The sequence below is a fragment of the Scyliorhinus torazame genome, chromosome 6 (genome assembly GCF_047496885.1).
Source record: "Scyliorhinus torazame isolate Kashiwa2021f chromosome 6, sScyTor2.1, whole genome shotgun sequence".
Taxonomy (NCBI): Eukaryota; Metazoa; Chordata; class Chondrichthyes; order Carcharhiniformes; family Scyliorhinidae; genus Scyliorhinus; species Scyliorhinus torazame.
Genome location: NC_092712.1, coordinates 153,039,857 through 153,064,916, shown reverse-complemented (window position 1 = coordinate 153,064,916; position 25,060 = coordinate 153,039,857). Strand labels below are relative to the sequence as shown.

General features: G+C 49.6%; 1 protein-coding gene across 1 annotated transcript in view; it reads left to right on the top strand.

Moving 5' to 3' along the window:
* erp44 (endoplasmic reticulum protein 44) overlaps positions 1-25,060 on the top strand; it is a 212,428-nt gene that overhangs the window by 111,066 nt on the left and 76,302 nt on the right. The window contains exon 3 of the mRNA XM_072508934.1: positions 19,104-19,143. Within this exon, the coding sequence (XP_072365035.1) occupies positions 19,104-19,143 (40 nt within the window). The remainder of the gene's footprint in view (positions 1-19,103; positions 19,144-25,060) is intronic.

Below are 25,060 nucleotides of genomic sequence, written 5' to 3'. Positions count from 1 at the left end.
AACAGCAAAGGCTCCAGAACTGATCCCTGTGGAACGCTGCTAGTCACAGCCTTCCATTCAGAAAAGCACCCTTCTACTGCTACACTCTGTCTTCTGTGCCCAAGCCAGTTCTGTATCCAACTTGCCAGCTCTTCTCTGATCCCATGTGCATTCACCTTTTGTACCAGTCTACCATGAGGTACCTTGTCAAGGGCTTTACTGAAGCCCATGTATACAACATCTACTACCTTTTCCTCATCTGTCATCTTTGTCACTTCCTTGAAAACTTGATCAAATTAGTGAGGCACGACATCCCCTTCACAAAACCATGCTGTCCATCACTAATAAGTCAATTTGTTTCCAAATGTGAGCAAATCCTATCTCTAAGTATGTTTTACAATATTTCCCTACCACTGACGTAAGGCTCACTGGCCTATAATTTCCTGGATTATCCCTGCTGCCCTTCTTAAACAATGGAACAACATTGGCTACTCTCCAGTCGTCTGGAACATCACCTGTAGCCAATGAGGATACAAAGATTACTGTCAAGGCCCCAGCAATTTTCTCCCTTGCCTCCATCAGTATTCTGGGGTAGATCCCATCAGGCGCTGGGGACTTATCTACTTCAATCCTTTTTTTTAATAAACATTTTATTGAGGTATTACTTTGGCTTTGTGACAGCAACAAAATCAACAATGTACATAACAAGGAAAATATTAACATTGTGCAAATACCACCTCCCTCTTCCACAGGTCCCACCATTACTTACCCCTCTAATCTACGCGAGCCCCCCCCCCCCCCCCCCCCCCCTCTGCTGACGATTAATTATCTGCGAAGAAGTCGACGAATGGTTGCCACCTCCGGGCGAACCCTAACAGAGACCCTCTCATGGCGAACTTAATTTTCTCCAGGCAGAGGAAACTAGCCATGTCAGATAGCCAGGTCTCCGATTTCGGGGGCTTCGAGTCCCTCCATGCTAGTAATATGCGCCTCCGGGCTACCAGGGAAGCAACGGCCAGAACATCTGCCTCTTTCTCCGCCTGGATCCTGCGACACCCCAAAAATCGCCACCTCTGGACTCATTACCACCCTCGTATTTAATACCTTGGCGTCGGCAAACCCCTGCCAAAATCCCCTCAGCTTTGGACATGCCCAGAACATGTGGACATGGTTGGCTGGTCCCCCCCCCCCCCCCCCCCCCCGCATACCTCGCACACCTGTCCTCCACCCCAAAGGATCTGCTCATCCGGGCCACTGTCATGTGAGCCCCGTGAACAACCTTAAATTGGATCAGGCTGAGCCTGGCACATGTTGCGGTCGCGTTGACCCTACTCAGTGCGTCTGCCCAAAGGCCCGCCTCTATCTCTCCCCCCAGCTCCTCCTCCCACTTGTGCTTCAGCTCCTCGGTCTGCGTCGCCTCCGATCCCATCAGCTCTCTATACATGTCCGAAACACTCCCCTCTCCTATCCATCCTCTAGAAACCACCCTATCCTGAATCTCCCTTAGCGGCAGGAGTGGGAAGGTTGGTGCCTACCTCCGCAGAAAGTCCTGCACCTGTAAATATCGAAGTTAATTTCCCCCCGCCAATGCAAACTTCTGCTCCAGCGCCCTCATATCCGGAAAGCTCCCCTCTATAAACAAGTCCCCCATCCTCTCAATCCCCGCTCTCCGCCAAATTCGGAACCCCCCGTCCATCCTCCCCGGGGCAAACTGCCGATTATCGCAAATTGGGGACCATACCGATGCCCCCCTGCTCCCACATGTCTCCTCCACTGCCCCCAGACTCTCAGGGCTACCACTACCACTGGACTGGTGGAGTATCGTGCCGGTGGGAACGGCAGAGGCGCTGTTAACAATGTTGAATCCTCAGTTTCTTTACCCGTCAGTCTGGCCTCAATAAAAGTCGAGATGGATTTGCAGGTACAGCATTAGTTATTTTATTAGACTTGCAAGTCTTTCTCAGTTCACAGCAGTACAGAATGCCTCTTGCTCTCTGTACCTCCGGAATCAAGTGAAGCTTTAAGACAAAGAGCTCTGTACTGATACATTCAAATGGCATCAAGTTTCACATACTCGACGCCCATAGGTCATCCTATGTCCCTCCTGACCTGTTTGATCTATTCTGATTGGCTCACTTCCAATCCCTTCCTCTGGCCCCTATTACTCAGCATCACTTTGGTGGACACACCTCTTCCTGCTTTTCCATGCGGTCTGAAATCCTTTGTCTGTGAACTAACCAGAATTAGGCTGGCCTATCTCTACATTACATTAACTAATATCTCTAAAGTAACTATTTTATATCACATTCGTCAACAACGCCCCCAAACTTCTGCCCTTACAAGAAACCGCCTCCGCGCTGGCTCCCCCCCACCAGCCATCTCCTCACCATGGCTATGTTAGCCGCCAGCAATAATTGCTGAAATTCAGCAGCGCCAGCCCACCATCCCCCCAACTCCGCTCGAGCATTGCCCTCTTCACTCGTGGGGACTTGTCCCCCCACACAAAGCCCGCAATCACTTATTGGTCCGCTTAAAAAAGGACCGCGGGATGAAGATGGGGAGGCATTGGAAAACAAATAGGAATCTCGGGAGGACCGTCATTTTTACCGATTGAACTCTGCCCGCCAGAGACAACGGGAGCGCATCCCATCTCCGGAAATCCTCCTTCATCTGATCCACCAACCAGGCCAAGTTCAATTTATGCAGCCTGTCCCAATCCCTCGCCACTTGGATACCCAGGTACCTGAAACTGTCCCCTACCACTCTGAACGGCAGTTCCCCCAGTTACCTTTCCTGACCTCTTGCCTGGGGACAAACATCTCGCTCTTCCCCATATTGAGCTTATATTCCCAAAAACCGGCCGAATTCCCCTAAAGTTCCCATAATTTCTTCCATCCCCTCAATTGGGTATGAGTCATACAAAAGTAGGTCATCCGCATACAGCGAGACCCTGTGTTCTACCCCCCCCCCTCCCCCGGACCAGCCCCTTGAGGCCCTCAGAGCAATTGCCAGCGGCTCTATCGCCAGCGCAAACAGCAGTGGGGAGAGGGGACAACCCTGTCTCGTCCCCCGGTGCAGTCTGAAATATTCCGAAGTCATCCTATTTGTCCGTACACTTGCAACCGGAGCCCGGTACAGCAAACTGACCCAGTCAATAAAGCCCCTCCCGAAACCGAACCGCTCCAGCACCTCCCATAAATAATCCCACTCAACCTGGTCAAATGCTTTCTCCGCATCCATCGCGACCACTACCTCAACCTCCCTAACTTCCGGGGGCATCATGATCACGTTTAACAGCCTTCTTACATTGGCCCCCAGCTGCCTACCCTTAACGAACCCCGCCTGATCCTCCACAATAACGTCCGGTACACAGTCCTTAATCTGGAGGACACAATTTTGGCCAGATGTGTGGCATCTACGTTCAACAAGGAAATCGGCCTGTAAGACCCACATAGCTCCGGGTCCTTGTCCCGTTTCAGGATGAGCGAGATCATGGCCTGTGACATTGTTTGGGGCAGAACCCCTCTTTCCCTAGCCTCGTTAAAGACCTTCAACAGCACCGGCCCCAATATTTCGGAGAACTTTTTATAGAACTTGACTGGGTACCCGTCCGGTCCCGGGGAATTACCCGACGGCATGGCCTTCAAACCCCCCACTATCTCCTCCAGCCTGGTCGGGCCCCCAGCCCCTCTACTAGCTCCCATCCACCTTCGGGAAAGTCAGCCCCTCCAGGAAATGCCTCATCCCCTCCGGCTCCGCAGGGGGTTCTGACCTATACAACCTGCTATAAAAGTCCCAAAAGGCCTTGCTCACCCCTGCCGAGTCCCCAACTAAGTTCCCATCCCCGTCAACAACTTTCCCTGTTTCTCTAGCTGCCTCCCTCTTTCTGAGCTGCTGTGCAAGCATCCTGCTGGCCTTCTCACCGTGCTCGTAAATCACCCCCCTCTCCTTTCTGAGCTGCTCCACTGCCCTCCCTGTGGTTAACAAGCCAAATTCTGCCTGTAGCCTCCGGCGTTCCCTTAAAAGCCCTGCCCCTGGAGCCTCCGCATACCTCCTATCAACTCGTAAAATCTCCTTTACCAGTCGGTCCGTCTCTGCCCTGTCCGTCCTAACTTTGTGAGCCCGGTTCGAGATCAGCTCTCCTCTCACCACTGCCTTCAGCGCTTCCCAGACCACCGCTGCTGAGAACTCCCCCGTATCATTTACCTGCAGGTAATTCAGCATGCACTTCCTCAGCCTCTCGCACACCGCTTCATCCGCCAATAGCCCTACATCCAGCCTCCATTGCGGGTGCTGTTTGCTATCCATACTAACCTGCAGGTCCACACAGTGCAGAGCATGGTCCGAGATCGTGATTGCCGAGTATCCCGTGTCCACCACCCCAGCCAGTAGGGGCCTACCTAAAACAAAGAAATCGATCCGGGAGTACACCTTCTGTACGTGGGAGTAAAAAGAAAATTCCTTCTCCCTCGGCTGCCTAAATCTCCATGGATCCACCCCCTCTATCTGCTCCATTAACCTTTTCAGCTCCTTTGTCATTGCTGGCACCCTGCCCGTTCTCGAACATGACCGGTCCAGGCCGTGATCAATAACTGTATTGAAATCCCCTCCCATGACCAGCTTGTGCGAGTCCAGGCCCGGGATCTTCCCTAGCACCCTCTTTATAAAATCCCCGTTATCCCAATTTGGCACATGTACATTGCCCAGCACTACCTTCATCCTCTGCAACTTGCCACTAACCATGATATATCGACCTCCCACATCTGAGATGATTCTTCCCACCTCAAATGTCACCCGCTTGTTAACCAGTATCGCAACCCCTCTAGTCTTTGTGTCCAGCCCCGAGTGGAAGACCTGACTGACCCAGCCTTTCCTCAAACTGACCTGGTCCACTACTCTAAGGTGCCTCTCTTGCAGCATTACCACATCCGCCTTCAGTCCCTTCAGGTGCGCAAACACACGTGCCCTCTTTACCAGCCTATTTAGCCCCCGAACATTCCAGGTGATCAGCCTAGTTGGGGGGCAAAGTTCCCCGCGCCAATCAGCCATCCCCTTGCTTGGGCCCACCTCCAGCCCCTGCGCCGCACCTCCTCCGGCCCGCCCCACGGCGGTCCCCACTCCCGACCTCCTCCGTGTCCCTCCACCGAAGTCCCTCCCTCATCAGCAGAACCCATTCCGCCCCCAGCAACACTACTCTAAAACCTAACCCATCTAGTAAATTAAACGTATGCACACCCCCCACTGTGCTTACGTGAGCTAGCTCACCCAGCTAGCTTGGTGGCCCCCGGCGCCAAGAAGTCTCCCACCTATTGTTCCCTCCCTCCCCTTCCCCCGCTCATACAAACAAACTCCCTCATCTGACAATCCCCAACAAACACCCAACAGCAAGAGAAAACAAACACAAAAGCAACCCCCACCGAAACTCAAACAGGCACATCTCCATCCCACAAAAGTGCATATTGATAAAAACAAAAGGGACATTGCCAACATCCACCGTGAAAAAGAACCCAAAAACGAAAGATCGACTCCCCCCCCCCCCCCCCCCCTCTATTTCTTAAAAGGACCCCCAAAAATAGACATGAAACAATAAGAGAAGGCATAGCCAATTTAAAAACAGGAAAACAAAACCCAAAAAACCAAGGGGAAAAAACAGAATAAAGGGGCCAACAAGTTGTCTCAAAGTTCGAAAGTTCTCAGACTCCCACCAGTCCTTTTCTTTTAGCAAAGTCCAGCGCCTCATAGGGCGACTCAAAATAGTGATGCTGGTCCTCATGCATGACCCAAAGACTCACCGGATACAGCAGACCGAACTTCACCTGCTTCTTGAAGAAAATAGATTTGACTTGGTTAAAGCCTGCCCTCTTCCTCGCCACCGCCACGCTCAGGTCCTGGTACACCCCAGGATGCTGTTGTCCCACTTACAACTCCGCATTCGCTTGGCCCACCGAAGAATGCATTCCTTGTCCAGGAACCTGTGAAATCTCACCACCATTGCCCTCGGAGGGTCCCCCGCTCGCGGCTTCCTTGCAAGCGCCCAGTACGCCCTGTCCACCTCCAACGGTTGGGGGAATGCCCCCTCGCCCAGCAGCTTTTAGAACATACCCACTACGTATGCCCCAGCGTCTGCTCCCTCAGCCCCTTCCGGGATCCCGGCAATTCTTAAGTTCTGCCGGCGGGACCGGTTCTCAAGGTCCTCCACCTTCTCCAGGAGCCTTTTCTGCTGTTCCCGAAGCATCCCCACTTCCAGCTCCACTGCTGTTTGATGCTCCTCCTGCCCAGCCAACGCCTTCTCGACCTTCTGAATCGCCCGATCCTGGGCGTCCAATCTCCGGTCTAGCCGATTGATCGATTCTTTAATCGGGTCCAAACATTCCCGCTTCTGCCTGGCAAAACCATCCTGGATGGCCTGCATCACCAGGTCCATTGGTCGCTGCGCTGCCACCCCAGGGGTCCGGTCCTCGACCTTACTGTCTCTCGCTGCAGCTTCAACACATCTCGTGGCTAACTTCTTATTTCTGCTCTTTCATGCACTTCTGGTCCTTTGCTCCATACACTAATATGTGGAAATGGTGCCCAATTGCCTCAGCTTTCGAGTCCACCATTCAAAACCAAAGAAAAGTCCGGGGGAAAGGTCCAAAAATCCGACCAGAGCGGGAGCCACCAAATGTGCGACTTACTCCTCCATAGCCGCCACCGGAAGTTCTACTTCAATGCTTTTTAATTTGCCCAGCACCTTGTCTTTAGCAATATCAACATGACTCAGAATATATACACACTCTACCCTGTACTCCTCATCCGTCGAGTCCTTCTCTTTGGTGAATATTGAGGCAAAGTATTCATTTAGTATCTCTCCCATTTCCTCTGGTTCCATACATAGCTTTCCTCCAATATCCTTGAATGGAAACTACCCTTTCTCTGGTGACTCTCTTGCTCTTTACATATGTATAAAACGCCTTACGATTTTGCTTAATAATGTTTGCCAATAGCATTCCATGACTCCTTTTTGCCTTCCTAACTCCTACCTTAAGTTCCTTCCTATTTGCTTTATATTCTTCAAGGGCTTCATCTGTCCTAAGCCTTTTAGATCTTACAAATGCTTCCTTTTTCTTTTGACAAGGTTCATAATATCCCTCATTATCCAGGGTTCCCTATACTTGTCACCCTTATCTTTCACCCTCACAGGTACATGCCAGTCCTGAATGCTAATCAACTGACATTTGAAAGCCTCCCATATGCCGGATGTTGATTTTCCCTCAAACAGCCTCGTCCAGTCAACACTCTCCAGATCCTGCCTAATGCTGTTGTAATTAGCCTTCCCCCAGTCTAACACCTTCACCTGAGGACCACTCCTGTCCCTTTCCATAAGCATCTTAAAACTTACAGAATTATGGTCACTGTTCCCGAAATGATGTCCTACTAAAACTTCGATCACCTGGCCAGGCTCATTTCCCAGCATCGGGTCTAATATGGCCCCTTCCTGAGTTGGGGCTATTTACAGATTGTTTCAAGAAACCCACCTGGATGCTCCTTACAAATTCTGCTCCATCCATGCCTCTAGCAGTAAGTATGTCCCAGTCAATATAGGGAAAGTTAAAATCACCCACCACAACAACCCTATTGTTTATGCATCTTTCCAAGACTTGTCTGCATATCTGCTCCTCTATCTCCCGCTGGCTGTTTGGAGGTCTGTAGTCAACTCCCAACATTGTGACAGCACATTTCCTATTCCTGAGCTCGAGCCATATTGCCTCACTGCCCTCCAAGGTATCCTCCCTCAGCACAGCTGTGATATTCTCCTTAACCAATAATGCAACCCCCCCCCCCCCCCACCCCTTTTGCATCCCCCTCTAACCTGCCTGAAGCATCTGAATCCTGGAATGCTTAGTTGCCAATTTTGTCCCTCTTTCAACCAAGTTTCTGTAATAGCAACAACATCATAATTCCACGTGCTAATCCAAGCTCTAAGTTCATCTGTTTTACCTGAAATGCTCCTCACATTGAAACTAATGCACTTCAGCCCACCAGTCCCGCTGCGTTGACCAACCACTCCCTGCCTGCTCTTCCTCTTAATCTTACTGGCCTTAGTCTGTAGCTCTCCCTCAGTTATTTCTCCCGCTGACCTACTGCTCTGGTTCCCACCCACCTGTCATACAAGGCAGTTCAATCTCTGTCTTCCACCTTTCTCCTTAGTAGCTTTTGTTTCTGCCCCCTCTTTACCACCCTCTGACTTCCTGCATTGGTTCCCATCCCCCTGCCACATTAGTTTAAACCCTCCCCAACAATGCTAGCAAACAACCCCCCTAGGGCATTGGTTCCAGTCCTGTCCAGGTGTAGACAGTCCAATTTGTAATGGTCCCACCTCTCCCAGAACCTGTTCCAATGTCCCAAAAGTCTGAATCCCTCCCTCCTGCACCATCTCTCAAGCCACACATTCATCCTGTCATTCCTATTCTGACTAGCTCATTCCTACTCTGTCTAGAATACTTCCTCCTTATCAATTTTAAACCCTTCTAGGGACAGAATGTCCTTATCTGTCACCATGTCCTGGGTAGCATCTACCTCTTTGGTAAAGACTGATGCAAAGCATTCATTTAGGGCCTCAACCATGCCCCCCATGTATAAACTCCCTTTTAGGAAATGGAAAGTCAGGATAAATGGGTAATTTTCACGTTGACAAAACTGTAACGAGTGAAATGCTGCAGGAATCAATGATAGTGTTTCAACTATGATCTTTGTCTATCTCCCCACCACATTCATGCTGGAGATGGAGCAGTTTTGAGAGATCAAAATCAGACCCACTTATGCAGAGTTGGAGCATTGTGCAATCAGTATTTTTGGGAGAACGATCAAGATTTAATAGCAAAAATATTTGCACAAGAATCGTGAATGTAAACAGTCTATTATCTTAACCGTACATATTTCATAAACTTCCAGCCCCAGGTATGAAATGTCCACCAAAATTAACTGTGGCTCCAAAAAATTGCTGGTGCTCATTGGTACATTCTCTTGTCTTGTCTATTTCCATATTGCTAGTTCACTGGATGTTGGGGCTCAGAATGTGAGTGCAATAGATAAGGCTGTAATGTTTTCAGATGCCTTCAGACAAAATGTCGAATGGAAGACCCTGCTTGCCCTGCTCCAATGGTCCCCATCGTCATAGATACTAGCATCCCAATCAATTCAGTTCACTTGATGCCAATGAAGGAGTAGCTAAGTGCATTGGATAGAGTAGAGGCTCTGAGCCATTAGAATATCTGTACTAAACGAGAACTAACTGAAGCCCTAGCTGTGCGCTTCTGGTGCAGTTATGGATTTGGAAGAGTGCCTACATATGCCTCCTCAGGAAAAACAAAGTAGATATAGGGGGCATGGTAGCACAGTGGTTAGCACAGTTGCTTCACAGCTCCAGGGTCCCAGGCTCGATTCCGGCTTGAGTCACTGTCTGTGCGGAGTCTGCACTTTCTCCCCAAGTCAGCGTGGGTTTCCTCCGAGTGCTCCAGTTTCCTCCCACAATCCAAAAATGTGCAGGTTAGGTGGATTGGCCATGCTAAATTGCCCTTGGTGTCCAAAAGGGTTTGATGAGGTTACTGGGTTACGGGAATAGGGTAGGGGTGTGGGCTTCGGCAGGGTGCTCGTTCCAAGGGCCTGGGCAGACTCGATGGGCCGAATGGCCTCCTGCACTGTAAATTCTATGATTCTATTCTTCTTGAGTTTTCTGACCAAAGGCAAGTCTGACCTATAACGTCGCAACCTCCACCAAGGGTAGGCAAGGAGGAAGGTCCCAAATTCACCCCAGCCAGAACCTAGATTGAACTCTGTGATGTTGGCTCCAATCTGATCCACACTGGCCGTCCAGCCAACCGATCCTCAAAGGAGTAAGAGTTGCTGTGGCAACATACATTTCTTATACCAAAGAGAAAATGCTGAAAAATCTCAGCAGGTCTGGCAGCATCTGTGGGGGAGAGAAAAAAGCTTACGTTTTGAGTCCAGGTGACCCTTTGTACTGGACTCGAAACGTTAGCTCTTTTCTCTCCCTATAGATGCTGCCAGACCTGCTGAGATTTTCCAGCATTTTCTCTTTGGTTTCAGATTCCAGCATCCGCAGTAATTTGCTTTTATACATTTCTTTTTTTAAAATATATTTTATTCAAAAAAATTTTTTGGCCAAACAAAACAGTACAAAAATGTTTCCCTTTTTACAACAATAAAACAATATAAATAATAGTGACCGTTTTTTAACAAATAAATAAATAATATATAAACTAAATGGCAACTGCCATAACAGAATATTAACTCCCAAATAATAAAGTCAAACAAGCCAATATACATATCCAAGTAACAATATCCATACAAAAACACCCCTGAGGACCCACCCGAGGCCCCCCCACCCCCCCCCCCCCGGGTTGCTGCTGCTACTTTCCCAGTTCCTTTATCGTTCTGCGAGATAGTCAATGAACGGTTGCCACCGCCTGGTGAACCCTTGAGCCGAACCTCTTAGTGTGAACTTTATCCGTTCCAGTTTTATAAACCTTGCCATGTCGTTTATCCAGGCCTCCACGCCCGGGGGTTTAGCTTCCTTCCACATTGACAATATCCTTCGCCGGGCTACTAGGGACGCAAAGGCGAAGACATCAGCCTCTTTCGCCTCCTGCACTCCCGGCTCTTCTGCAAACCCGAATATAGCCAACCCCCAGCTTGGCTCGACCCGGAACCCCACCACATTCGAAAGCACATTTGCCACCCCCACCCAGAACCCATACAGTGCCGAGCATGACCAAAACATGTGGCTGTGGTTCGCTGGGCTTCTCGCGCATCTCCCGCACCTATCCTCTACCCCGAAAAATTTACTGAGCCTTGCTCCGGTCATGTGCGCCCTGTGCAAGACCTTGAATTGTATCAGGCTAAGCCTGGCACACGAGGACGAAGAGTTTACCCTGCGTTGGGCATCTGCCCACAGCCCCTCTTCGATCTCTTCCCCCAGCTCTTCTTCCCATTTTCCCTTCAGCTCATCCACCATGATCTCCCCCTCGTCTCTCATTTCCCTGTATATATCTGACACCCTACCATCCCCCACCCATGTCCCCGAAATCACTCTTATCCTGAATCTCCTGCGTCGGGAGCTGCGGAAATTCCCTCACCTGTTGCCTCACAAAAGCCCTCAATTGCATATACTGAAATGCATTCCCCTGGGGCAACCCGTATTTTTCCGTCAGCGCTCCCAGACTCGCAAACGTCCCGTCTAGGAACAGATCCCTCAGTTGCACAATCCCTGCTCTCTGTCATGTTCTAAATCCCCCATCTATTCTCCCCGGGACAAACCTATGATTATTCCTTATCGGGGACCGCACCGAGGCACCCGTCATTCCCTTATGCCGTCTCCACTGCCCCCAAATTTTCAGCGTTGCCACCACCACTGGACTTGTGGTGTATTTCTTCGGGGAGAACGGCAATGGCGCCGTCGCCAGTGCTTGTAGGCTGGTTCCCTTACAGGATGCCATTTCCAGTCTCTTCCACACCGCTCCCTCCCCTTCTCCCATCCACTTACACACCATTGAGGTATTGGCAGCCCAATAATAATCACTTAAGCTCGGCAGTGCCAGTCCCCCCCTATCCCTGCTACGCTGCAAAAAAAACCCTCCTCGCTCTCGGGGTCTTCCCAGCCCACACAAAGCTCATAACACTCTTCTCAATTTTTTTGAAAAAAGCCCTCGTAACCATCACCGGGAGGCACTGGAACACAAAAATAAATCTCGGGAGGACTACCATTTTGACCGCCTGCACCCTCCCCACCAGTGACAGGGGCGCCATGTCCCATCTCTTAAAATCCTCTTCCATCTGTTCCACCAATCGTGTTAAATTAAGCCTATGTAGGGTTCCCCAGCTCCTGGCTATCTGGATCCCTAAGTACCGGAAATCTCTTATTACCCTCCTCAGCGGTAAATCATCTATTCCCCTGCTCTGCTCCCCCGGATGCACCACGAACAACTCACTCTTCCCCATATTCAATTTGTACCCCGAAAATTCCCCAAACTCCCTGAGTGTCCGCATTATCTCAGGCATCCCCTCCACTGGGTCCGCAACATACATCAATAGATCATCTGCATACAATGATACCCGGTGTTCTTCTCCTCCCCTGAGTACTCCCCTCCACTTCCTAGAGCCCCTCAGTACTATGGCCAGCGGCTCAATTGCCAATGCAAACAGTCCAAAGATGTGCGGGTTAGGTGAATTGGCCAATGATAAATTGCCCTTAATGTCCAAATTGCCCTTGGTGTTGGGTGGAGGTGTTGAGTTTGGGTAGGGTGCTCTTTCCAAGAGCCGGTGCAGCCTCAAAGGGCCGAATGGCCTCCTGCACAGTAAATTCAATGATAATCTATGATTAATCTAGGACAAAGGTTCGGCACAACATCGTGGGCCGAAGGGCCTGTTCTGTGCTGTATTTTCTATGTTCTATGTAACGGGTTGTCCCTCTATAAAGACGGAAGTAGTCGGACCTCTGCCTGTTCGTGATCACACTTGCCACCGGGGCCCTAGATAGCAGCTGTGCCCATCCAATAAACCCCTCTCCAAAACCAAATCTCCTCAACACTTCCCACAGGTAGTCCCACTCCACTCTGTCAAATGCTTTCTCAGCGTCCATCGCCACCACTATCTCCGCCTCCCCCTCCGGCGGGGGCATCATCATCACCCCGAGCAGCCTCCGTATATTCGTGTTCAGCTGTCTCCCCTTAACGAACCCAGTTTGATCCTCGTGGACCACCCTCGGGAAACAATCCTCTATCCTTGTCGCCATCACTTTGGCCAGGAGCTTAGCATCCACGTTCAGGAGGGAAATAGGCCTGTAAGCCCCGCACTGCAGCAGGTCTTTTTCCTTCTTTAAGAGTAACGATATCGTCGCCTCCGACATAGTCGGGGGCAACTTCCCCCTTTCCCTGGCCTCATTAAAGGTTCTCGTCAAAAGCGGGCCAGTAGGTCCATGTATTTCCTATAAAATTCCACCGGGAACCCATCCGGTCCCGGGGCCTTCCCCGCCTGCATGCTCCCAATCCCCTTTACCACCTCCTCCACCTCAATCCGTGCTCCCAGTCCCGCCCTCTCCTGTTCCTCCACCACCTTCGGGAATTCCAGCCGATCTAGGAAATGCATCATTCCCTCCTTCCCTTCCGGGGGCTGAGCCTTATACAACCTCTCGTAGAATGCCTTAAACACCCCGTTCACCCTCTCCGCTCCCCGTTCCATCTCACCTTCCTCATCCCTCACCCCACCTATCTCCCTCGCCGCTCCCCTCTTCCTCAGTTGTTGGGCCAGTAACCGGCTCGCCTTCTCTCCGTACTCATACTGTACTCCCTGTGCCCTCCTCCACTGTGCTTCTGCCTTGCCCGTGGTCAGCAGGTCAAATTCCATATGTAGCCTTTGTCTTTCCCTGTACAGTCCCTCCTCCGGAGCCTCTGCATATTGCCTGTCTACCCTCAGAAGTTCTCTCAACAGTCGCTCCCTTTCTTTGCTCTCTTGCTTCCCTTTATGGGCCCTTATGGATATCAGTTCCCCTCTGACCACCGCCTTCAGCTCCTCCCAGACCACTCCCACCTGGACCTCTCCATTATCATTAAGCTCCAGGTACCTTTTGATACACCCCCTCACCCTTAGACATACCCCCTCATCCGCCAACAACCCCATATCCAATCTCCAGAGTGGGTGCTGCTCCTTTTCCTCTCCTATCTCCAGATCTACCCAATGTGGAGTGTAGTCCGAAATGGCTATGGCCATGTACTCCGTCCCTGTCACCTTCGGAATCAGTGCCCTTCCCAGGACAAAAAAGTCTATCCGTGAATACACCTTGTGAACATGGGAGAAAAATGAAAACTCCTTACTCCTAGGCCTAATAAATCTCCAGGGGTCTACTCCTCCCATCTGCTCCATGAAGTCCTTAAGCACCTTGGCCGCTGCCAGCCTCCTCCCGGTCTTAGACCTAGACCGGTCCAGCCCTGGATCAAGCACCGTATTGAAGTCTCCCCCCATTACCAGCTTTCCCGCCTCCAGTTCCGGGATACGCCCCAGCATACGCTTCATGAAGTTTGCATCATCCCAGTTCGGGGCGTATACGTTCACCAGAACCACTGCCTCCCCTTGCAATCTGCCACTCACCATCACGTATCTACCCCTACTGTCCACCACTATGGTCTTTGCCTCAAACTGTACCCGTTTCCCCACTAATATAGCCACCCCCCTAGTCATCGCATCTCAGCCCGAATGGAACACCTGCCCCACCCATCCTTTACGTAGTCTGACCTGATCTGCCAGTTTCAAGTGCGTCTCCTGCAACATGACCACATCTGCCTTTAAGTTCTTTAGGTGTGCGAGTACCCGTGCCCTTTTAATCGGACCATTCAGCCCTCTCACGTTCCACATGATCAGCTGGGTTGGGGGGCTCTTTACCCCCCCCACCCCATGCCCCCTTTTCTAACCCAGCTCCTCACCCGGTTCCCACGTACCCGTATATCCCACCGACGGTGCTCTCCCGTCCCGACCACCCCGCCCCATAACAGCTCCCCCTTCCCCTCAGCAGCAGCAATCCAGTTAACTCCCCCCCCCCCCCCCCCACTAGATCCCTTTCTAGCGTAGCGTAGTTGCACCCCCCATGTTGCTCCCAGAAGTCAGCAAACTCTGGCTGACGTCGGCTTCCCCCGTTTGTCCTCGGCCCCTCATTGTGCGAGGCCCCCTCCTTCTTGCGTCCCCGTTCCCGCCACAATTACCATAGCGCGGGAGCAAAGCCCGCATTTCCCACTCGGCCCTGCCCCTGATGGCGCAGTTCCCTTCTCCTTCCCCTTTCCTTCCCACCGGTGCCCATGGTTCCCCATACTCCCCCCCCCCCCCCCCCCCCCCCCCCCCCAACGAGGGGAAAAGAGAAAAGTTACAAAATTGAAAAAATCCCCCCCCCCCTTTCCCCTTCCTCGTCCCACATAATCACCCCACCACTTTATTACAGAAGCTTTTTCTCTCGCCAGACTATTCCGGCTTGTCGTCCACAATGAATGTCCACGCCTCTTCTGCCGTCTCAAAGTAGTGGTGCTTCCCTTGGTGTGTGACCCACAGTCTCGCCGGCTGCAACATTCCAAATTTAACCTTCTTTTTGTGGAGCACCGCCTTGGCCCGGTTGAAACTTGCCCTCCGCACTCCAATCCTGGTACACGCGGATCACCTCGTTCTCCCACCTGCAGCTCCGAGTTTTCTTCGCCCATCTTAGAACCATCTCTCTGTCATTGTAGCGGAGAAACCTCACCACTATGGCTCGAGGTATTTCTCCTGCCTTTGGTCTTCGCGCCAAAACTCGGTAAGCTCCCTCCACCTCCAAAGGGCCCGTCGGGGCCTCTGATCCCATTAGCGAGTGAAGCATCGTGCTCACATATGCCCCGACGTCCGCCCCCTCTGTGCCTTCGGGAAGACCCAAGACTCTTAAATTCTTCCTCCTCGAGTTATTCTCCAAGGCTTCCAACCTCTCCACACACCTTTTGTGCTGTGCCTCGTGCGTCTGTCTTTACCACCAGGCCCTGTATTTCATCCTCATTCTCCGCAGCCTTTGCCTTCACGACCCGAAGCTCCAATTCCTGGGTCCTCTGCGCCTCCTTTAGCCCTTCAATCGCCTGTAGCATCAGGGCCAACATCAGCTCTTCCACACAGCGCCGCAGGAACTCTTGTTGCTCCGGGCCCCATACCGAACAGCCACCTTCCAACGCCATCTTGCTTCGAGCTTCCCTTCCTTGCCGCTGCTCCAGTGGATCCACTGCAATCTGGCCGCTATCCTCTCCTTTATCCATATTTATCCGGGGGGATTCCCTCCTATTTCACCGCACAATGATTTTGGCGGTTAAAAATTGCCGTTGGGGCTCTTAATAAGAGTCCAAAAGTCCGTTTCGACGGGAGGTGCCGAAACGTGCGACTTAGCTGGTCATCGCCGCACCAGAAGTCGCTTTTATACATTTCTTAGATGTATGTTTTAGTGTGGAGCTATGGATTGGTAGAGGCTCCAATTTCTCACCATCACTTGGCTGACCAGGAGTCTCTCTCACTCATACCACTATCATTGGTGTATGTTGGAAGGATTTGCAAGTTGATATTGGTACTGTTTGGCTGTGTTACAAAGATATCTTCCTTGGCCATCAAGTCCTGGATTGGGACTTGAACCCTGCTTCTGACTCAGAGGCAGGGGTGCTACGCCACAAGACCTCCTCATCTATTTACTATCTATATTAAAGACTTGGGTGCAGGGACCAACTGTTGGTACAAAGATAGGCAAGAAAACAAGTTGTGAGGAAGAGACAAGAGTCTGCAAAGAGATACAGATAAATTAAACCAGTGGGCAAAAAATTGGCAGATGGAATATAATATGGGAAAATGTGATGTGCACTTTGGCAGGAAGAATAGAAATGTAGAATATTATTTAAATGGAGAGAGTTGAAGAATGCTGCAGTGCAGCGAGATCGGAGTGTCCTTGTAAATGAATCAAAATAAAGTCAGCATGCACGTACAGCTGTACAGGGCATTGGTGAAACCATACTTGGGTGTATTTTGTGCAGGCTTTGGCCTGTTTACTTGAGGGATATACTTGCATTGGAAGCAGTTCAAAGCTGTTCCCTAGGATGAAGGGGTTGTTTTATGAGGAAAGGTTGAGCAGGTAGCACCTATACTCAGTGAAGTTTAGAAGAATGAGAGGGGATTTTATTGCAACATATAAGGTTCTAGGGGGACTTGACAGGGAGGATGTTTCCTCTCGTGGAGGAATCTCTTTCTAGGGGACACCTTTTAAAAATAAGTGATATCCCTGTAATGAAATGAATGGCACTTGCAGTATAATTTGGATAATTGTGAGGTTATCCACTTTGGTAGCAAAAACAGGAAGGCAGATTATTACCTGAATGGCCTTAAATTAGGAGAGGGGAATAGGCAACGAGATCTGGGTGTCCTCATATACCAGTCGCTGAAGGTAAGCATGCAGGTGCATCAGGCGGTAAAGAAGGCAAGTGGCATGTTGGCCTTCATAGCAGGAGGATTTGAGTGCAGAAGCAGGGTTGTCTTGCTGCAATTATACAAGGCCTTGGTGAGGCCACACCTGAAATATTGTGTGCAGTTTTGGTCTCCTTATCTGAGAAAGGATGTTCTTGCTTCAGAGAGGAATGCAGAGAAGGTTTACCATACTGATTTTTGGGATGGCAAGTCTGAAGTATGAGATGAGATTGAGTTGGTTAGGATTGTATTCACTGGAGGTCATCAGAATGAAGGAAGGACGTGGGGGGGGGGGGGGGGGGGGACGTATAACATTCTAACAGGATTAGACAGGGTAGATGCAGGAAAGATTTTCCCGATGGTGGGAGAGTCCAGCACCAGAGGCCACAGTCGAAGGATACGGGGTAAACGATTTAGGAATGAGATGAGAAATGTCTTCACCCAGAGGGTGATCAGCCTGTGGAATTCACTACCATAACAAGCAGTTGAGGCGAAAACATTATATGTTTTCAAGAAGCAGTTGAATATAGCACTTGCAGTGAAGGGGATCAAATGATGCGGGTGGCCAGGCAGGATCAGGATGATCAGCCTTGATGATAATGAATGGCGCGGCAGGCATGAAGGGCCACATGGCCTCCCCATGCTTCTATTTTCTATGTTTCTATGAGGGGAGATGAGAAGAAATTTCTTCTGTCTTTAGGATTCTCTTCCACAGAGAACAGTGGAGGTTGGATCATTGAATATATTACAGGCTGGGATAGACGGATTTTGGACCGACAAAGGAGTTGAGATTTATGAGGACAGGTAGGAAAGTAAATTACGGCCATATTGAGATCAGCTATGATTTTAGTAAAAGGCAGAACCAGCTCATTGGGCTAAATTGCCTTCTCCTGTTCCAATTTTTCATAATGTTTACAATATGGGCAGTCCTTGCAACCGGTCGGCCTCCCCATTTGACATGAACTGCCCCAGTAGGAGGAACACCCCAACCTCCAACCAGGCTCGGGCACACCTGGCAGAATTTACCTGGCAGATTATCTGGATGACATGGATCCACTCACCACTAGCTGAATACCAGCAGCAGCAGCATGAGACACTGAAGTGGCTTTGATGTCCCAAGTAGTTTCTGTGTGGGAAGACTGCCCTCAATACTTTCCACCCCTCCTTTCCTAGCCTGCCACCTGGATTTAATAATAATCTTTATTTTTGTCACAAGTAGGCTTACATTAACACTGAAAACTATATTTCAAATGTGGCCTAACTAAGCTTCAATACAGCTGCAACAAGACTAGCCAATTTGTGTACTCTATGTCCTGGCCAATGAAGGCAAACATGTCGTATGCCTTCTTGACTACCTTCTCCACGTGCGTTGGCACTCAGTGATTTGGCCCCCACAGTCTTCTGCGGCAATGAGTTCCACAGTTTCACCACCCTCTGGTAAATCTGACTCCAGAAATGCGTGAATGCAGGATTTTGCTGGCCCGCATGAGGCAGGATTTTGCTGGCCCTCATGAGGCAGGATTTTGCTGGCCCTCATAAGGCAGGATTTTGCTGGCCATCATGAGGCAGGATCACCAAGGAGGGAGTAGAAGCTGGTGTCATAGAATCCTACAGTCGAGGAGGTGGCCATTCGGCCCATCGAGTTTGCAGTGCCCCTCCGAAAGAGCACTCTACCTAGGCCCACGCTCCACCCAATCCCCATAGCCCAGTAACCCCGCCTAACCTTTTGGACACGAAGGGGAAATTTAGCACCTAACCTGCACATCTTTGGGCTGTGGGAGGGAACGAGAGCACCCGGAGGAAACCCACACAGACACAGGGAGAACATGCAAATTCCACACAGTCAGTCATCAAGGTCGGAATCAAACCCAGGTCCCTGGCACTGTGAGGCATCAGTACTACCCACTGTGCTACTGTGCCGCCCATGGCTAGGGTTACCCAGCCTGCCGCCAGGGGAGCATTAATTCCTGACCTGTATCTACCTGTTTTTCTCATAAAAAATAGTATTTATAATATCTGTGTTAATGCAGTGTTTGTCGGGATATCTTTTAGCTAATGTTCAAAATTTGAATCATGCTGTGGAAATATTAACTTACGATAACCTTTCTTTTCTCCCTCCCCAGGCAATGCAGATGTTGCACTAGTCAATTTTTATGCTGATTGGTAAGTGACACATTAATAATGCATTTGAAGATTGATTTTCATATTTGCTGTAGGGACGTGATAACACTGGCAAGGCTGCATTTATTGTCCATTCCTAGTCCTGCAACTGCAGCAGCTGTTGTGGTAATGCTCCCACAATGTTTACATCGTAAAATTCCATGATTTTGACCCAATGGTGATGACAAAATGGAAATATGTGACTTTGAGGGGAATTTTCATTCACTGGTGGTCCTGTAACAAAGCTGCTCTTGTTCTTCATAGGGATAGATTTCATTAAAGTGGAAGGATTGTTGAAGGTACCTTGACAAGTTGCTGCAGTGCACTGATGTTAGGGGGTGCAGAATGTTCAGTCCAGTCAGAAGGGCATTTCTCAAAATAACTGCACTGCTCATTGTAACATTAACTGTAAGGATTCCTATAATTAAATCAACTTGTAAATCTTCATACCAGGAGCCAGCTTGCTTTCTAGAGTATATTGTATACCACTGAACAAGTAGAAAAAGAACTGAGTGTGAATATTGTGGACAGCTGATGGGGACATAGAGTTATAACTGAACAAGGTTAATCATCCAAAAATGGTGATAAGAAAAGTGTTTGTGCTGAGAACATGGAGATTCAACAATGTTTGTAACTCTTGTGTCAGTCAACATGCTGCTACTCCAAGAAGCATGGAAGTCTTAACTTGAGTCTGAGTAGGTCAAGAAGGCAACCAAAAATGCATTTTGGAAATAATAGCATAACTATGTTCAATGCAAGAACAGAACAAGATATTATAAAAAAGATGAGCGTAAATGGCTGGAAAGTGCAAATTAGAATGAGATGATTGTCTGGTTTAAATTGATATTTAATATTTAAATAGGAAGTGGGAAGGATACAAATCCAACACATTCCAGTCGAGGAAAAAGAGGTGAAATTTAAGTCTCCGAAAGAACAAATTTACAATTGTGTCTATTTCAACACCCTAGGATGTCACTTTGGGGCCATTGAAAGTTCCTTTTGAATTGTAGTTGCTATTGTAACGTAGAGAAACGCAGCAGACAGTTTGCACACTGCAGTGCGATAAATGCCCAGACAATCTGTTCCAGCGATATTGGTTGCAAGATAAATGTTGGCCAAGGCACTGTGGGAATTCCCTCGCACTTCACATAGTGCCATGAGATCTTTTACATGCCTCTGAAAGAGCTCAGGGCCACTGTTTACAGCGTCATTTGAAAGACGGCACCCTTGATGTAGCTCAAATCCTGGAGCGGTCCTTGGACCCGCAGCATTCTAACTCAGATGAGAGTGCAACCACTGAGCCAATGCTGACTCCATGAATAAAGGAGGTTGGATCAAATTTTTGAAATTAATAAAATTATGCCACTGAATAGAACAGTTAATAAAAGACAGGAAAAATACAAGTCTATATGGAAAAGCTGCTAATCGAAATTTAGGGAGTGAGGACAAATGAAGATTAACGGTAAATTACTGAGATGTTAGTCAAGATATGGGCCACAAAGAGATGATGGCAAAAGTACTAAATAAGTAATTTGCCTGCTTTTTACAGGTGATTCTTCAAAGAGAAATAGTAATAAAGAAGTTATGGGAAATAAAGGTAAACAATCACCAGTGCCCAGTTGTTTATGCCCAAGGATCTTGAAGGAAGCTCAGGAAGAAATAGCAGAGGTTCTGACTGTAATTTTCCAACTGAACGATAGCAGATGTAACCGCCCTTTTCAACAAAGCATAGTGAATCTTACTTCGGCTTTGGTAAACAATTGGAGTTTTTGGTACAAAATATAGTTACTAGACACTTACTTGACACTAGGAGAAGCAAGAATTAACCAAGGCCAGTCGGCTTTGATCACTAAAAGGCAGTTTGTACTCGACCTACCTTATAGTATTATTTGAAGAAATAACAAGATATGCAACAGCTATAGTTTTATACAAAATTTCAAAAACTCATTTCATATGGTACATATGAAAGACTCTTCGCAAAATTGATGGCAAATGGAATTAAGGCAATGTAACTTGGTTCGAAGGATATTTGGAAGGAAGCAAGCAGAAAGTTGGGATAAAACAAATTCATCGGAATGGAAAGACGTGCTGTTCCACAGAGATGTGTTTAAAGCTACTCTTTTCCATTCTTTTTTTAAAATATTTTTGATTGAAGTATTTGCAAAAAAATTTATAACCATAACAAACGAAATAATAATAACCTAAACAACAACATGGTAAAATAGACATTTCCCACCCAATCCCTTCTGTACATCCCTTAACCATATTGCACCAACCCGCCCCCCCCCCCTTCAGAATGCTGCTTCTGCTGACATTTTAATTTTCCCCGAGAAAGTCGACGAATGGCTGCCACCTCCGAGAGAACCCCAGCATTCACCCTCTCAAGGTAAACTTTATTTTCTCCAGCTTGAGAAACCCAGCCATGTCACTAACCCAGGTCTCTACACTCAGGGCTTCAAGTCCCTCCACATTAAAAGGTTCCGTCTCTGGGCTACCAGGAAGGCAAAGGCCAGAACGTCGGCCTCTTTCACTCCCTAAATTCCCGGGTCTTCTGACACTCCAAAGATCGCCATCTCTGGACTCTGCACCACCCGCGTACCTAGCACCTTGGACATGGCCTTGGCAAACCCCTGCCAGAACCCTCCAAGCTTCGGGCATGCCCAAAACATGTGGACATGGTTTGCTGGGCTTCTCGCACACCTCGCACATCTATCTTCTACCCCAAAAAACTTGCTCATCCTTGCCGCCATCATGTGTGCCCGGTGTACCACTTTAAACTGTATTAGACTGAGCCTGGCACAGGATGAGGAGGAATTAACCCTGCTTGGGGTGTCTGTCTACAGGCCCGCCTCTAACTCCCCACCTAACTCCTCCTCCCATTTGCCCTTCAGTTCCTACACCGGGGTTTCCTCCGCCTCCGACAGCTCCTGATAGACATCTGACACTTTCCCCTCCCCCACCCAAATACCAGAGACTACTCTGTCCTGTATCCCCCATGGCGGCATCAGCGGGAAAGCCAACACCTGTTTCCTCAGAAAGTCCCGCACTTGCAAATATCTGAAACCGTTCCCCGGCGGCAGCTTGAACTTGTACTCCAGCGCCTTCAGACTGGGAAAACTCCTGTAAATGAATAGATCCCCCATCCGTCTAATTCCTGCTCTCTGCCAGCTCCAGAACCCGCCATCTATCCTGCCCGGTGCGAACGTGTGGTTATTGCAAATCGGGGTCCAGACCGACGCACCCTCCACCTTCTTGTACCTTCTCCATTGCCCCCAGATCCTCAATGCTGCCACCGCCACCGGACTAGTGGAGTAACGGGCCGGCGAGAACGGCAGAGGTACCGTTACCAGTGCTCTCAAACCAGTGCCTTTGCATGACGCCGCCTCCATCCGCTCCCATGCCAACCCCTCCCCCACTACCCACTTCCTAATCATCGCTATAGTCGCCGCCCAGTAGTAGTTGCAGAAATTCGGCAGCGCCAACCCACCCTCCCCCCGACTGCGCTCCAACAACATTTTCTTCACTCACGGGGTTTTATTTGCCCACACAAAGCCCGAAATAATCTTATTCACCCGCTTAAAAAAGGCCTTGGGGATGAAGATGGGGAGGCACTGGACGACAAACAAAAATCTGGGGAGGACCGTTATTTTCAGTCTGTACGCTCAACGTCAGCGAAAGTGGGAGCATATCCCATCTTTTAAAGTCCCCTTCCATTTGCTCTACCAGCCGGGTTAGGTTGAGCCTGTGTAATGCCTCCCATTTCCGAGCCACTTGCATTCCCAGGTAGCGGAAGCTCCTCTCTACCATCCTGAGCGGCAGCTCCTTCAGTCTCCTCTCCTGTCCCTTGCCTGGATCACAAACGATTCACTTTTTCCCATGTTCAATTTATACCCTGAAAACCTGCCAAATTCCCCCAAGATCTGCATAACCTCCCCCATCCCCTCCACCGGGTCCGAGATGTACAAGAGCAGATCGTCCGCGTACAGCGAAACCCGGTGCTCCAGCCCCCCCCCCCCCCCCCTCCCCCCCCGGCCTGGATCGCAAATATCTCGCTTTTCCCATGTTCAATTTATACCCTGGAAAATTGCCAAATTCCCCCAAGGTTCGCATTACTTCCCCCTCCCCTCCAACGGGTTTGAAATGTACAAGAGCAGGTCACCTGCGTAGAGCTAGACCCGGTGCTCCCCCACCCCCCCATCTGAACCAGCCCCTGCCACTTCCTTGACGCTCTCAGTGCCATGGCTAATGGCTCTATAGCCAGAGCGAACAGCAACGGGGAGAGGGAGCACCCCTGCCTCGTCCCTCGGTGTAGCTTAAAGTACCCCGATCTCAGCCGGTTCGTGCACACGCTTGCTACCGCCGCCTGGTAGAGTAATCACACCCAGTTAATAAAGCCCTCACCAAACTAGTATTAGCGAGAGGCAGCATGGTTTTGTGAAGGGGAGGTCGTGTCTCAGTAACTTGATAAGAGTTTTTCGAAGAGGTCACAAAGATGATTGATGCAGGTAGGGCAGTGGATGTTGTCTATATGGACTTCAGTAAGGCCTTTGACAAGGTCTCTCATGGCAGACTGGTACAAAAGGTGCAGTCACACGAGATCAGGGGTGAGCTGGCAAGATGGATACAGAACAAAGAACAAAGAAATGTACAGCACAGGAACAGGCCCTTCGGCCCTCCAAGCCCGTGCCGACCATGCTGCCCGACTAAACTACAATCTTCTACACTTCCTGGGTCCGTATCCCTCTATTCCCATCCTATTCATGTATTTGTCAAGATGCCCCTTAAATGTCACTATCGTCCCTGCTTCCACCACCTCCTCCGGTAGCGAGTTCCAGGCACCCACTACCCTCTGCGTAAAAAAACTTGCCTCGTACATCTACTCTAAACCTTGCCCCTCTCACCTTACTGGCTAGGTCATAGAAGGCAGAGAGTAGCAATGGAAGGATGCTTTTCTAATTGGAGGGCTGTGACTAGTGGTGTTCCGCAGGGATCAGTGCGGAGACGTTTGCTGTTCGTAGTATATATTAATGATTTGGAAGAAAATTTAACTGGTCTGATTAGTAAGTTTGCAGACGACACAAAGGTTGGTGGAATTGCGGATAGCGATGAGGACTGTCAGAGGATACAGCAGGATTTAGATCGTTTGGAGACTTGGGCGGAGAGTTGGCAGATGGAGCTTAATGCGGACAAATGTGAGGTAATGCATTTTGGAAGGTCTAATGCAGGTAGGGAATCTACAGTGAATGGTAGAACCCTCCAGAGTATTGAAGTCAGAGAGATCTAGGTGTACAGGTCCACAGGTCACTGAAAGGGCAACACAGGTGGAGAAGGTAGTCAAGAAGGCATACGCATGCTTGCCTTCATTAGCCGGGGCATTGAGTATAAGAATTGGCAAGTCATGTTGCAGCTGTATCAGAACCTTAGTTAGGCCACACTTGGAGTATAGTGTTCAATTCTGGTTGCCACACTACCAGAAGTATGTGGAGGCCTCGGCCGCTCGAATCTCCACGGGTCTAAACCCCCCATCTGCTCCATAAAACCCCCTCAACTCCTTTGCCACGGCAGGTCTCCTTCCAGTCCTGGATTTTGACCGGTCCAGATCGGGATCAATGACCGTGTTAAACTCCCCCCCCCCCCCCCCCCCCCCCCCTCCCCCGCCCCCCATGATCAGGCCATGAGACTCCAAGTCCGGGATCCTGCCTTATCTTTAAGTTCTGCCTCCTGGACCTGTTCTCCAGGTCCTCCAACTTCTCCTGCATTCTCTTGTGGCGCTCATCTAACACCTCCCACCTTGTGCTCCAGCACGGTTAGATAGTCCTCCTGGCTGGACCACTTCAGCTCAATTTCTTATATCGCTTTCCCTTGGGTCGCCTGATTCATACCATTTGATCGGCCGCAGCCTTGATCGGGTCCAACGTTT